The 16,135-nt window shown below is 40.7% G+C and overlaps 1 protein-coding gene across 1 annotated transcript in view; it reads left to right on the top strand.

Annotated features, from left to right (window-relative positions):
- Positions 1–6,821, top strand: part of e2f4 (E2F transcription factor 4) — a 32,975-nt gene extending 26,154 nt beyond the window's left edge. Inside the window, exons 9-10 of the mRNA XM_060928442.1 lie at positions 355–399; positions 5,509–6,821. Coding sequence (XP_060784425.1) covers positions 355–399; positions 5,509–5,624 — 161 coding nt within the window. The 3' untranslated portion in view covers positions 5,625–6,821. The remainder of the gene's footprint in view (positions 1–354; positions 400–5,508) is intronic.
- Positions 6,822–16,135: the final 9,314 nt, after the last annotated feature.

Below are 16,135 nucleotides of genomic sequence, written 5' to 3'. Positions count from 1 at the left end.
CACGCCCCTGTCCCAACTTTTCTGAAACGTGTTGCTCAAATCAAAATGAGCGCATATTTTTCAAAAAACAATAATATTTCTCAGTTTCGCCATTTTGATGTGTTGTCTATGGACTCTTTTTCAATGAAACATAGGGTTTCCATAATTTGCAAATTATTGCATTGTTTTTATTTGTCCCCCAACTTTTTTGGAACTAGGGTTGTAAAAAGGAGGGAAAATGTATCGTTTAACTGTTCGTCCTATTCTTCACAAATCTTACGTAATGTACCTTTGAAATGTCGTGGCTTGTATCATAGTACGAGACGAGTGCAGACGAGGTGGTGGTTATTTCTGTTTCCTGTTTTTTCTGTGCAGAAATCATGAGTGCAGATCTCCTGGAAGAGCTCATGTCATCAGAAGGTAAAGCTGGCCATAAACCAAGCCATCTGTACATAGTTTACTACTAATCATGAAGATGAATTACAGAAGCTTCAAACCTGTGAACGCTGCACTGAAGATGTGTGTACAATTTTTATGTGAAGTATTTTATGTCTAACAAAATAGTCATTTAATCTTTTTCCCCCCCTTCTGTTCTGGAGTTTAAGGAATTTTTTTTTTTTTTCTCTCTCTGTGCTGGTAGATTGAAGGAAAGTGTATTTAGGAGATGCTTCTAAAAGGTAAACTAGGCAATGGTGATTCTGGTGGGAATGTGTATTGTGTTGTCACTGTGGAGAGTTTCACTGATGGATTTTTGTTTTCTTCTCATAAGCACAAAGCAATCAGTTTCTCTTTTCTAATAGGATAGTCATTATATGAAACTGTTTCCTGCAGGAAGAATGATGTATTTAGAAGAAAAGGGGGGGGGTGCCATGCATTTCCATGAGGATTTTGTAATTACTAGCCAGGTAGTTTTTATAGTTCTTGAGCAATCTCCACAGAGGTCCTAAAATAGTCCAGAAATAAACTAATTGTGCAAGTAAGCTAGAAGTGTGGGGGGGGGGAATATTTTTTATGATTGTAAACATCCTTAAGTTTACATGGATCGAAAGGGGTCTCCTCGTTCCAGGTGTTATCGATCCTTTACAAATCTTTTTATATTTCCATAGAACTTATTTATGAAGGTCCAACATTTTAGTGAATATTTTGTCTCCTCTTGCTCATTAATCTTTTTCCCTTTTTTTTTTTTTTTTAATTGAGGAAGATTTCTTTCCTTCTTTAGATTTTACTCATGAACTATATCGTTGAATTGATTTATTTCCAAATTATAAATGTCTCTATTTACATTTTCAACCAATTCGTTGATTCTCACCTAACACCTGTCAGCAGATGAGCTTTTTCCGTTTATCGCGGTCTTTACATAATTCGGCTTCTATTATGAAGTCCAAGGATATTGATCGTGTTGTGTGACTTGGTAATCTCTTGGATCCCTCGTTTTCTTGGCTGTACTACAGGTTCCAGATGAACCATTTCTGTGGTACCTGTTGGTTGTCCCTTCTCATCATATGACCAAATCATCCAAGTTGAGCACGCTCCACAAAACTGAGGATATTCTCCACCCACCGCCAGTTCTTGTCTAATTTTTTCCCCATTACTGATTTTGTTGAGTTTGGTCATTCGTAGAATTCTGATCTCCACCGCCTGCACCCTGCTCTTGTGCTTTGATGTAAGGGTCCATGCTTTGCAGCTGTAACACAGTATTGGTCACAAATGGTCTTGTATGTGCATATTTTCACTTTTCTAGGTATGCGTTTGCCTTTTAGAAGGGGGAAATTCAGGTTTCCTTGATTTGCTCCAAAACGGCATTCTCATGTGTAACCTTGCTGTCAAATAATTCCTTGACTTGCTTCAGTATGACTCCATCGACTTCCACTTTTATCTCTTTGGGGCGCCTTGATACTGCCATCACCTCCTGTCTTACCTAGATTTATTTATTTTATTTTATTTTTTTTTTTTTAAGATTTTTTGGGGGCTTTTTTCACCTTTATTGGATAGGACAGTGTAGAGACAGGAAATGAGCGGGAGAGAGAGACGGGGAGGGATCGGGAAATGACCTCAGGCCGGAATCGAACCCGGGTCCCCGGATTTATGGTATGACGCCTTATCCAACTGAGCCACGACACCCCCAACCCTAGATTTAATTTTAATACATGTTCATTCAGCACCATGGACAGAGTTGGTCAAGGTCAGTGGGTCAGACTCGATAACTGCTACGTAAGCAAATTTCTTTCATTTCATGATCCTTCCCCCCCCCCCCCCCCCCCCAGTTTTAATAACTTGATCTCTCAATATGATTAATAGACGAAGTGATACTATAATTGACCCTTGTGTCTCATACCAGTCTGAACATCAAACCACAACTTGCAGGAACCAAGAGGCCGTACAGCAGTCCTGTTTGTGACATGCAATCTCCATAACACTCTTCTCAACTTGAAGAGAATCTGGTGTTCTGCTTGACTGATGCCCTCCTGCAGTTTGTAATGGGGTACAAGGCAATCCCTACCCTGACGAGGTTCAAGACAGAACTTGATAAGTGGCTCAGATCATTCCCTGACACTCCATGTACACCCGGGTACCTCGGAGTGAATAGGAACTCACTGTTGGAGTTGGTCCGTAGCAGATGTTAATAGCTGCTACAGTGGTGCTTGAAAGTTTGTGAACCCTTTAGAATTTTCTATATTTCTGCATAAATATGACCTAAAACATCATCAGATTTTCACACAAGTCCTAAAAGTAGATAAAGAGAACCCAGTTAAACAAATGAGACAAAAATATTATACTTGATTGTTTGTTTATTTATTGAGGAAAATGATCCAATATTACATATCTGTGAGTGGCAAAAGTATGTGAGCCTCTAGGATTAGCAGTTAATTTGAAGGTGAAATTAGAGTCAAGTGTTTTCAATCAATGGGATGACAATCAGGTGTGAGTGGGCACCCTGTTTTATTTAAAGAACAGGGATCTATCCAAGTCTGATCTTCACAACACGTTTGTGGAAGTGTATGATGGCACGAACAAAGGAGATTTCTGAGGACCTCAGGAAAAGCATTGTTGATGCTCATCAGGCTGGAAAAGGTTACAAAACCATCTCTAAAGAGTTTGGACTCCACCAATCCACAGTTAGACAGATTGTGTACAAATGGAGGACATTCAAGACCACTGTTACCCTCCCCAGGAGTGGGCGACCAACAAAGATCACTCCAAGAGCAAGGCGGATAATAGTCAGCAAGGTCACAAAGGACCCCAGGGTAACTTCTAAGCAACTGAAGGCCTCTCTCACATTGGCTAATGTCAGTGTTCATGAGTCCACCATCAGGAGAACACTGAACAACAATGGTGTGCATGGCAGGGTTGCAAGGAGAAAGCCACTGCTCTCCAAAAAGCTGCCCATATGCAGTTTGCTAAAGATCACGTGGACAAGCCAGAAGGCTATTGGAAAAATGTTTTGTGGACGGATGAGACCAAAATAGAACTTTTTGGTTTAAATGAGAAGCGTTATGTTTGGAGAGAGGAAAACACTGCATTCCAACATAAGAACCTTATCCCATCTGTGAAACATGGTGGTGGTAGTATCATGGTTTGGGCCTGTTTTGCTGCATCTGCCCAGGACGGCTTGCCATCATTGATGGAACAATGAATTCTGAATTATACCAGAGAATTCTAAAGGAAAATGTCAGGACATCTGTCCATGAACTGTATCTCAAGAGAAGGTGGGTCATGCAGCAAGACAACGACCCTAAGCACACAAGTCGTTTTACCAAAGAATGGTTAAAGAAGAATAAAGTTAATGTTTTGGAATGGCCAAGTCAAAGTCCTGACCTTAATCCAATCGAAATGTTGTGGAAGGACCTGAAGCGAGCAGTTCATGTGAGGAAACCCACCAACATCCCAGAGTTGAAGCTGTTCTGTACGGAGGAACGGGCTAAAATTCCTCCAAGCCGGTGTGCAGGACTGATCAACAGTTACCGCAAACGTTTAGTTGCAGTTATTGCTGTACAAGGGGGTCACTGAAAGCAAAGGTTCGCATACTTTTGCCACTCACAGATATGTAATATCGGATCATTTTCCTCAATAAATAAATGACCAAGTATAATATTTTTGCCTCATTTGTTTAACTGGGTTCTCTTTATCTACTTTTAGGACTTGTGTGAAAATCTGATGATGTTTTAGGTCATATTTATGCAGAAATATAGAAAATTTCAAGCACCACTGTACCTTGGGGATCAGCGGTGGAGATATGAGAACTGCTTGGCCTGAGTGATCAAACTCCAAGGTATCCAAGGTAAGGGTACTTGATCAAAAGCTTTTTTGCAATCAAGGAAAGCCAGGTACCGAGGGAAAATTGGACTTCCCAGGTAGCATCTTTAATACAAAGCGGAGATCCGTTGTTCCCCTGTTCAATCTAAAACCATGTTGTGGTTCATGAAGACAATCTGCAACAATACCTTGAAGTCTCCTTTCCAACACGTGCTCATGTTTTTCCAGCATGGGGGAGCAAGGATATAGTCCTAGAGTTCCAACACTATGTTCCATCTCCCTTCTTGTGGTTTGGAAATATCATAGCAGAGCTCCGGTCTGAGGGTATCGTCTCCTGTTCCCAAGCTACGTTAAAGATCTGGATCAGCAGGTTTACCATTTTGCTGCATCCGCATTAAAAGACCTCAGCCGGTATTTGATCACAGCCAGGGGCCTTATTGTTCTTTGTGTGTTTAACTGCAGTGAAGACCTTTATCGTTTTGTTGTCTGATATTGGGTCGTGTCCTTGAGCTCATCTTCAACTCCCAGTTCCTCTCCATCTCGGGCTTCTATGGAGACATTGAGCAGCCCTTCAAAATATTCTTTCCAACACTTATCCACTTCATTTGGGTCTGTTAAGAGCTCACCCTTGGCACTTTCAATTAAAAAAAGACTGACTTTCTGTTCTTGGTTTCTTGTACGACTTGACCAAGCGATATAGTAGTTTCTTTGACCCACTAAAGTCTTCTGCAAGATCTTTTGCAATACGCACCCATGCTCGTTTGACGGCTTTATATGTATTTTGGTTTTAGCTGTTTTGAGCCTTCACATGAATCATCATGCTTTTCTCATTCACCGCAGCACATACCTCCTCTGGCCGAAAAGGTGTCCACTTTTCTTTAATTCCACCTGTGTACTTCCAGAGCGACGTACAGTATACCCAGAGCAGCCAGGGTTACCCAGGATTTAGGCGCCTTGCTCAAGGGCACTTCAGCCATTCCTGCTGGTCCAGGGAATCAAACCAGCAACCTTTTGGTTCCAAAGCTGCTTCTCTAACCATTAGACCATGACTTCCCCAATCTTAATTCCAATTGTTGCTCGAAGCATCTCTCAAAGAAATGATCTTAGGCGTAACCGTGATGTTTCCATGTCCTCATTGTCATCCTTTCTTGTAGTTAATTAATTACAAGAATAATTAAAATTAATAAAATTATTTTCTTTCCCCTTTCAAGGATGAGCATCAGAAACGTCGGTCCCTTTTTTTTTTTTTTCACACTCTGCCTTTCTCTTTTCTAGTTTTCTCTCCACTCCTCCGCCTCTCACCACCTCCCGGCGACCACGACTACATCTATAACCTGGACGAGACCGAGGGCCTGTGCGACCTTTTTGACGTCCCTATTGCCAACCTTTGACCTCCGCATGCACGTGATGAGATTAGTGCACCTGTATTTAACAAACGAAGGCCACCTTTTTATTTAAAAGGTTTGGCTGTGTTTTGGATCCATGTGAAATAAGCTGATTTTATGTCTGTATGTATGTGTATATAGAGTTGAATGGCTTTTTTTTTTTTTAAATGTCTTTTCATTTATTTTTTTTTATAATCTACTTTTACCCAAAGCAGCGATCTACTGAAAAGTGGCACAGAACGTTCCCCTGCCCAACAGGAAGCGTCAGTGATGTTTTATTTTAACAGCTGTGCTTTTAAACATGTTTGAACCCAATGATGTGTGGAACTGGGTTCCGTACCCAGGATTTGAAGGCATTATTTTGCTACGTTGATAAAGTACACAAACAAGCACCAGCAGGAATACCAGCTCTAGTCCCTGATCTATTTTATTTTTATTTTTTTTTAAATAAACTGTCGCCCTGTTTTTAGCTATTGGTTTATAGAAGTGGGTGTAAAGTTGCTCGTTTACAGATCATTTGCTTTTACACAGCCGTTTTAATCATGTTCGTCTTTCAAGCTGTCTTTCATAATGGAGATGTTTTAAGTATGAGCGCTTGGCTGAGCACTACAGAATAACTGAGAGGGGAAAAAAAGGTAGATTTTCGGGTTTGGATTCAAACGTCCCAGCAAATTTAACAACGCAGTTTGTAATATTTAGAGCTGTGTCAGTCAGAGCTCGTTTCTGGACTTAAAAAGGAACAGAAGCCTTAAAGTGCCATTCCACCATTGGATGTATTTTTTTGGCATAAAATACAATATATTTTATGACAACATGACTAGACAGAGAAATCTTTTAGCTTCAAAATGATATATCAAACATAATTTTTTGACAACGACAAGTATATTAATTTTGCGACCAAAGTCACCTACGCTTTTAATTTCCGCGCGGTAGTGAAACGTGATGTCATCGGCAGGTTCCCCTTCTTGTGTACCACGTGTCGGTCTATTTTTAGACCAGGAAACCCCCAAAGTGAGAGAGTCATTTCTCCTCGTATATGGGAGCCAGAAAAATTGAGTTAATCTTTCAGTTAGCTAGATTTATTGGTATTATTTTTATCGCGTTCTTTCCGCCATTGCTGATATGTGCCACATCACGTGGTACACAAGAAGGGGAACCTGCCGATGACATCACGTGCGGAAATTAAAAGGGTAGGTGACTTTGGTCGCGAAATTAATATACTTGTCATTGTCAAAAAATTGTTTGATATATCATTTTGAAGCTAAAAGATTTCTCTATCTAGTGATACCATTTATATATGTTGTCAAAATATATTGTATTTTATGCCAAAGAATACATCCAATGGTGGAATGGCACTTCAACTGGAGAATATATGAAACAAGCAAGATCCGTTCCATGGTGCAAATCAAATTTAACGAGGTATCTTTACAATTAAAGGATTATTGCAGATCACGAACATTTTACTGCAACGTTACAAACTACCTTTAAAGGAAATTCACCCTGAACGACTTCTCAGCAATTATAATTAACTTTGGTTAGTGTTCTCCACAATTCAGGTTGATTTATCCCTTGCATCATCTCTAGATAAAGAGAGCGATGCAGCAGTGCTTTTACTGCATTCAGTTCTTTCACTTCTCACATCTGTACACTCGGCTCAAACAGATCAGCTTCCCAAGCTTAACCTTTGACACTCGTCATCATCATAGCTGCAGCAAGAGTGAGAAATGAAACTTGTTCTTTTGCGTCTGCATTTGAACGCCACCGGTAATCATGATGTCCCTCTTTAAACTTCTTACAGGAATTAAATCAGGACCAGAATCACTAAACGCATCCCAGAGATTTCAGTATGAACTTATTGATGTTCAGGGTGAAATTTCCCTTCAGGAGCTGAATTGGGTCTGTGGTGCGTTTTCTGATGTTTTAGGACGACTCGAGCACTGTAGTGTTTAATGTCGCATTTACGCGTTGTAAAGGCAGTTGAGGATCCGGATTCTTGCTCAAGGACTCGTCGGTGTCTCAGCAGAGCAGTTCCTCAAACAAGCTTTAGGTCTGTTACTCCACTGTGGATTGAGATCAGGCGTCCTTTTGGTTTTTGTGTCTCCTCCAGTATTTTTGTATATTCATTTGTCGCTTACCTGGACAGCGGTGGGTTTCCCAAAAGCCTCTTAATGCTAAGAGCATCTTAACTAAGAGTGTTTGTTTTTTGTGTTCATTCATTGTGCTGCTTGCTCTACCATTGAACGTTTATCTTTGTGCTACAATGCTTTTGGGAAACTCAGCCCAGAACCTTATGCCTTCACTTTTAACCCATAACTAACTGCTGGCTTTAATGTGTGTCTGTAATTTTAAGCTGTAATTCTGCCAACACACAGCTGTCACTCCTCTGTAACTTTTTTTTTTTTCTTTTCAGAGTTCCTGAAGTTCTGTAGTCCCTCCATGTGTTATTCATTTGCATGTATGTGTATATATTTCCACCCATTGTAGCTGAACTAAGTTTGTATTGTTTGTATATGAGCATGACTGTGTAAAGAGAGAAATTGCTCAGCACTACGTCTCCATCTGTAAACAGTTTAGCACGCCTTCTCCAGAACGTAACTGTTCCCCATTTTTAAAAACGTATTGCTTTTAGCTGAAGGATATTTTTACGGTTGTACACCGTCATTATTTTTGTACAGGCTCGTTACACAGATGAATATGGTATGCACAAAACAAACAGACTCCTCCTTTTCTCCGATGATGACAACATGGTCATCTCCATGTTCGCACTTTAAGGCAGTACGATCACTTGGGTTTCATTCGTCTCCTCCTTTCTGCTGGACGGAGAGCTTCAGTTCAGGTCCAGGGAGATTTTACAACCTTCACTCTTCTCTCAATGCCATCCACTGAGGTGATTTTGTAATGCAGAAGCCTCACAGGATGGCGATCTGTGAAAGAAATAAATGAGTTTTGTAACAGTGGTGTGTGGGGTTGTGGTCTTTTTGGTGGGTCTCCCCTCCCTTCTTTTTGAGTCTCTGTGCTTCAGGATTTCTTCTCTTCCCCTCAGCTTAGTTCTCTCACTTAATAGCAGGATATGACTCAACTATCTGATGCACAGAAAAGTGGACTGAGAGGGCAACAGTGCGTTTTCAGACCACATAAGGAATAAAATGTTGGGGGACTTGCTGTTGCTGTTGGAGAAAAACATGAACAGTAGTTTCACTTTAAGTAAATTCCTTAGGATGGCTCCTCCCAAAGCGAATTTTTAATTCCTCTTATCACATCACAATGTCAAGGATTACATTTTTTTAAAATTTATTTCAAAATAAGTTATGTTAAATTAGTTTATAGTTGTGTAACTTCCATGAAACAAGTTAGTCCTGTTCATCATTTGCTCTGTAGGGAGCAGGAGGAAGATGGGGGTCTGTATAAAAGTGTGTATGTATGTAAAATAAATAAATATATATATATATATATACACACACACAGCCGTGTGGGTTTCCTCCGGTTTCCCCCACAGTCCAAAGACATGCAGGTTAGGTTAACTGGTGACTCTAAATTGAGCGTAGGTGTGAATGTGAGTGTGGATGGTTGTCTGTGTCTATGTGTCAGCCCTGTGATGACCTGGCGACTTGTCCAGGGTGTACCCCGCCTTTCACCCGTAGTCAGCTGGGATAGGCTCCAGCTCACCTGCGACCCTGTAGAACAGGATAAAGCGGCTACAGATAATGAGATGAGAAAAATACTATCCATAGAGGATATTACACAGTGGTGTGAAGATATGAAATTTATCTTCAAGCAAATATATTTACAAATGAGTGAAGCGAATGATTATATTTTTTCAACATGAGAAAATAAACATATCTTCACGCCACTGTGTAATGTTCTTTATATTTTATAGACACATCCACAAAACATACATAAGCTAATCGAAAGAATTTTAATTTTGAATCGGTTCGCCATTTTGGCCATGTGCATCTAGTCAGTGGGAAAACACTGGGAGTGATGTCATCAGAGTGAAATATTAGGAGATATGTCACTCAGATCCGTGATTTATTTTGTATGAAAAATGCGAGTTTTTTCAACACAAGAAGATAAACTTCATATCTTCAAGCCAATGTGTGATTTTTATTTTTATTTTTTTTTAATCCCCTGCTGGTCGAAAGGCCCAAAGGGGGATTATGTCGTGGCGATGTCCGTCCGTCCCTCCCGGGACCACCTGAAATTCACAAATTTCAGAATTCATGAAGAATTTCACGAAACTTGACAGGATTCTTTGTTATATGTCAGTAGTACACGTTATTTTGTTCAATTCGGTCGCATTTTACCAGAGTTACAGCCCTTGATTAATAATCTTGTACTTTCACAACTTCATGAAGGTGTGCTTGTCTTCTGGCATCAACTCCTCTCTCAGTTTTTGGATGAATTTCTCGAAGCTTGGTAAAAGGCCTTGTTATATGACGGTAATACGCATATTGCGATTTAATTTCGTTTCTGAAAATTTTCCCAGAGTTTTGACCCTTGATTAAAGGACTTGTCCTTTGACAATTTCATGAGGGTGTAGGTTCTTCTGAAATCAACTCCTCTCACAATTTGTGGAGGAATTTCACCAAACTTGGCAAAAGGCTTTGTTATATGACAGTTATACACATATTTAAATTTCATTTAATTTGGACAAATTTTACCAGAGTTATGCCCTTGATTATTAACAAACTTGTACTTTGGCAATTTCATCAAGATGTGCTTGCGTTCTGAAATCAACTTCCCTTATGGTTTTTATCCCCCACTGGCTAAAAGACCCGAAGAGGTATTATGTCATGGCAACGTCCATCCTGGGAAGGGTACTTACTTTCTGAAATCAACTCCACTCACGATTTTTGGACGAATTTCACAAAACTTGACAGGATTCTTTGTTATATGTTGGTAATATGCATATTGCAACTTCATCCAATTCAGTCGCATTTTACCAGAGTTATGGCAGAGATGCCAGCGGGGGATATCATGCTCTCAGAGCAGTCTTGTATTTTTATTATATCGACACCATTCACAAACAAAAAGTCTCCAAATTCATCAAAACAATTTGTTGATTTCCTCACGAGTGACATATAGAGATTTATGTCACGGTTTTGGTTTTCCATGTCCCGGATGGAGCTCAGATGAAAAATACGAGTGGTGTATTTCCCAGCAAAACACTCATGTCTATATATATATATATATATATATATATATATATATATATATATATCACAATATGTGAAGATATTTCTGTGGTACTCAGTATATACACTTGTGTTCAAAATAATAGCAGTCCAACACGACTAACCAGATCAATCACTGTTTTTGGTGGAAATTATATTACTACATGGCAAATAATTTACCAGTAGGTGTAGTAGAGTCATAGAAAACCAACAGACCCAACATTCATGATGCGCATGCTCCTGAGTCTGTGTAATCGAATAATTAAGTGAAAGGGACGTCAAAATAATAGCAGTGTGGAGTTTAATTAGTGAGATCATTCATTCTGTGAAAAAACAGATGTCAGTCAGGTGGCCCTAATTTAAGGATGAAGCAGCACATGTTGTACATCCATTTCTCTCTGAAAACCTGAGAAACATGGGTCGTTCCAGACATCGTTCAGAAGAACAGCGTGCTTTGATTAAAACGTTGATTGGAGAGGTAAAACGTATACTGTGAAGAAGTGCAGAAAATGATGGGCTGCTCGGCTAAAATGATTTCCAGTGCTTTAAAATGGACAGCAAAGCCAGAGAGACGTGGAAGAAAACAGAAGACTACCATTCGAATGGATCGAAGAACAGCCAGAATGGCAAAGACTCAGCCAATGATCAGCTCCAGGGTGATCAAAGACGGTCTGAAGTTACCTGTGAGTACTGTGACAATTAGAAGATGCCTGTGTGAAGCTAATCTATCGGCAAGAAGCTCCCGCAAAGTTCCACTGTTAAAAAAAGACGTGCTGAAGAGGATACAATTTGCCAAAGAACACATCGACTGGCCTAAAGAGAAATGGAAAAACATTTTGTGGACTGATGAAAGTAAAATTGTTCTTTTTGGGTCCAAGAGCCGCAGACGGTTTTTCAGACGACCCCCAAACACTGAATTCAAGCCACAGTACACTCTGAAGACAGTGAAGCATGGTGGTGCAAGCATCATGATATGGGAATGTTTCTCTTACTATGGTGTTGGGCCCATTTATCGCATACCAGGGATCATGGATCAGTTTGCATATATCAAAATACTTGAGGAGGTCATGTTGCCTTATGCTGAAGAGGAAATGCCCTTGAAATGGGTGTTTCAACAAGACAACGACCCCAAACACACCAGTAAGCGAGCAGCATCAGGGTTCAAGACCAACAAAATGAAAGTTATGGAGTGGCCAGCCCAATCCCCGGACCTTAATCCGATAGAAAACTTGTGGGGTGACATCAAAAATGCCGTTTCTGAGGCAAAACCAAGAAATGCAGAGGAATTGTGGAATGATGTCAAATCATCCTGGGCTGGAATACCTGTTCACAGGTGCCAGAAGTTCTCAGAAACCGTGGTTATACAACTAAATATTAGTTTAGTGATTCACAGGAATACTAAATCCTTAAGATTTTTTCAGTTTATACAGTAAATATTTGGAGTTTGTAATGAAAAATGCAGACACTGCTATTTTTTTTGAACAGCCCAATGTTCATTTTTCTTCATTTTCTGTAAAGTAATTAAAATATTGATACATTTTTCTTCATGTTTTGATGGAGAATATAATGTGCAGTGTTCCCAATGCATGGAAATAAAAACTATTATAAGGATTTTGAGCTTTACTCACATTTTTAAACACACTGCTATTATTTTGAACACGACTGTAATTTATCCAACAAACTTCTGGGTGGCACTGTTGCCTCACAGCAAGAAAGTTCTGGGTTTGAACCCGGTAACTGATGGGGGCCTGTCTGTGTGAAGTTTGCATGTTCTCCCTGTGCTCCATGGGTTTCCTCCTACACGTGGTTAGGTTAACTGGCTACTCTAAACTGTCCACAGCTGTGAAGGGTTGAGAGGAGCAAAGCTCTGTAATAATTCAGTAGAAGGCAACAGGAAACCACTACTGTAACGTTCCTTAGAAACTCTGATGGCTGACGCTACCATCAGGCAGAACACTAAAGAACAAACTTCCAGTAGAGAGAAAAAATTATATATAAAACTGTGCAAAAGTCTTGGTACCCTACTTTTTTTCATCCAAAATTTATAGATTTCTATTTTATGATTCCTACATTATCAAGTCAGTACAAAAACATTTTAGAGTTCCAAATGTTCATTTTGCAGCACAAAATTAAATGTCACAAAAAAAAAAGTTTATACCTGAGCAGCACATTATGTAAGGGAGCACTTTTCAGATTAAAAAAAGAAAACATAATGAAGGCTACTGGTGCAAAAGTTTTGGTGCAGAATGAAGAAGTGAGTGTGACAGTCAAAGTGTCCAGAAGAACTGCGGCTGGTTCTGTAAGATGCTCAGTAAAACCTACAGCTCATTTCCGCATAAAACTGCACTCACTGGACCTGAGACTCCTTTTTTTTTTTTTTAAGCAAAGGGTCATCTCACACCAAATATTGACTGTTTCATTTATTACGGCTTACTGATTACTGTTTATAGTAAACTGTGGGTGGTAAAAGAGAGCAACTGGACTTGCTTGAAGATTCTTGAAGACGTTTCACCTCTCATCCGAAAGGCTTCTTCAGTTCTGGGAGTATCAGGTATTTATCCTCTCATGGATGAAAAGCAATCCTAAGGTGTCGCTGAGTCATCCTGCTGGTGTGGGTCACTGGGGGCTGGGTGTGAACGGCCTCGAGAGTCGTTGGGGTGATCAGTGGATTGCTGGTTCTCTCTGTCCTCCTGTGAGTCACGTTTACATGCACGCCCAAATCGAGCTGCTGTTGGTAATCGAGCAAAGGGTCCCAGCAGGGGTGCCAGAGAAATCCAATCCTACATGCACAAGTGAAATCGGGTTATTGTGCAAGGTGCATTGTGCACCCGAGCCACACGTGGCGCTACACGCCCCATCGTGTTGGTACACTTCCGGTTGTCGTCATGAAGAAGAGCTATAGTGTTGCCAGATACTGCTGACGTTTTCCAGCCCAAAGCATGTTCAAATCCGCTAAAATGCACTTAAAACCCCCCAATCTGGCAACACTAGGTTCCGTGTTCAAGCTGTTAGGCTTGCTCTAACAGACTGTATGGCTACAAACTGTCCGGCGCAGACCACTGTTTTGTAAGACAACTTATTTTGCACAATAATATTTTTCTAAAGTCCATTTTTTGCTTACAAAAAAATATTTTTTTTGCTTACAATTTAACTTATGTCTTAATAAACACACAAAAAGTTCAGTTGTTTTGTTTTTATTGACATTCTTCAGATGTTGGACATATATACACACAAATACAATGACTTGTTTATGTACACAATTCACAGCTATGCAACAGCTGTACAGATGTATTTGGTGATACAGTAAGTGAGCTAAATTTTAACAGTGCAAACAATGCCACAAAAAGAAAAGATTCATGCCGTTGTCATGATTCGTTGTCATGCCGACCGAGGCTGTTGTGTTTCCCGCTTGTGGTCTCGTCACTCGTCACTTCCGGAAGTAGCTCGACAACTAGCTCGATAGGGTATACATGCGCAAAATAGCTCGGCAGAAATCGCATAAACTAGGTCGTGTAGCTCGATTCCGAGAAATCAAGTTCGGTTCAATTTCAGCCGAATTAAGGTGTATACATGGCATTTTGAACTTCGATTTCAGTCGAGCAACGGCAGAAATTCGATTCTCTCTATGTGCATGTAAACGTAGTGACTCAGTGCGTTTACATGCACATAGAGAAAATCGAATTTCTGCCGTAGCTCGACTGAAATCGAAGTTCTAAATGCCATGGAAACACCTTAGCTCAGCTGAAATCGGACCGAACTGGATTTCTCGTAATCGAGCTACGCGACCTAGATTATGCGATTGTAGCCGCGCTACTTAGTGCATGTAAACCCTATCGAGCTACGTAGTCGAGCTACTTACTTCAGCACTGCCCCTTCCGGAAGTGACGAGACCACAAGCGGGAAACACAACAGCCTCGGTCGGCATGACAACAGTAGTAGAAACGTGCACTTCTGGAGCAATGAGGAGATAGAGTTCATGCTCATTCAGCTTAAGGAGTTGAATATATATATATATATATATATCTCGATGTTGCTGTCCTCGTCGTCGTTCTTCTTGTGAACACGGAACTGATAACTTTGTTTATACTCTTGAATAGCTCTTCTTCATGACAACAACCGGAAGTGTACCAACACGATGGGGCGTGTAGCGCCACCTGTGGCTCGGGTGCACAATGTACCTCACACAATAGCTCGATTTCCTTGTGTGCATGTAGGATTGGATTTCTCTGGCACCCCTGCTGGGACCCTTAGCTAGATTACAGACAGTAGCTCGATTTGGATGTGCATGTAAACGCACTGACTGAAAACAGCTGGGTTTTGGTGTGCATTCAGTTGTCTGGGAAGTGTGCCAAGGACTGCATTGTAGGTGGCTGATAAATGATGTCTTAGTCCCCCACCTCTGTTCAGTGATGGCCGTTCCAGGTTGACAAAAATGGCTTCTTTAACTCCTCGCTCATACCGACGATCCTCTCTGGCTAAAATGCGTACGTTGCAATCCTGAAATGAGTGTCCTTTGTTGTTAAGATGAAGATAGACAGCAGAGTCCTGGCCTGAGGAACTGGCTCTCCTGTGTTGAGTCATGCGCCTGTGGAGCAGATGTTTTGTTTCCCCAATATATGAGTCCGTGCATTCCTCACTGCACTGAATTGCATACACTACGTTGTCCTGTTTGTGTCTGGCTATTCTGTCCTTAGGGTGGACCAGTTTCTGCTTCAGGGTGTTACTGGGTCTGAAATGTACCGGAATGTTGTGTTTGTAAAAGATCCTCCTGAGTTTCTCAGATAGACCAGAAATGTAGGGAATGACAATGTTCTTGCGTTTGTTCCTGTTATCCTCCTTGTCCATTATGTTCCTTTTTCTGCTCTTGAAGAAAGCCCAGTTGGGATACCCGCAGCTCTGAAGTGTTTTCTTGATGTGATTCTGCTTCTTCTCTTTTCCCTCTACCATTGTAGGAATGTTCTGAGCCCTGTGTTGTAAGGTCCTAATGACCTCCAATTTGTGTTCCAGTGGGTGGTGTGAGTGGAAGTGTGTGGGTTTCCGGTAGACCTCGATGCTAAGGCTTCTAGCTTGTCTAATGTGTACATCACAATCCAAGAAGGCTAGATTATTCCCACTGACGTCCTCCCGGGTGAAACTGATGTTGATATCCACTGCATTGATGTGCTTAGAGAAGGCTTCCACCTCATGGGTTTTGATTTTAACCCAGGTGTCATCCACATATCTGAACCAGTGGCTGGGAGCAACTCCTGAAAAAGTGGTCAAAGCTTTATGTTCCACTTTCTCTATGTAAAGATTGGCCACAATAGAGGACGCCGGTGAGCCCATGGTGCATCCATGCTTCTG

This window comes from Neoarius graeffei, chromosome 8 (assembly GCF_027579695.1).
Source record: "Neoarius graeffei isolate fNeoGra1 chromosome 8, fNeoGra1.pri, whole genome shotgun sequence".
Taxonomy (NCBI): Eukaryota; Metazoa; Chordata; class Actinopteri; order Siluriformes; family Ariidae; genus Neoarius; species Neoarius graeffei.
This window is presented reverse-complemented; position numbering and strand designations above follow the sequence as displayed.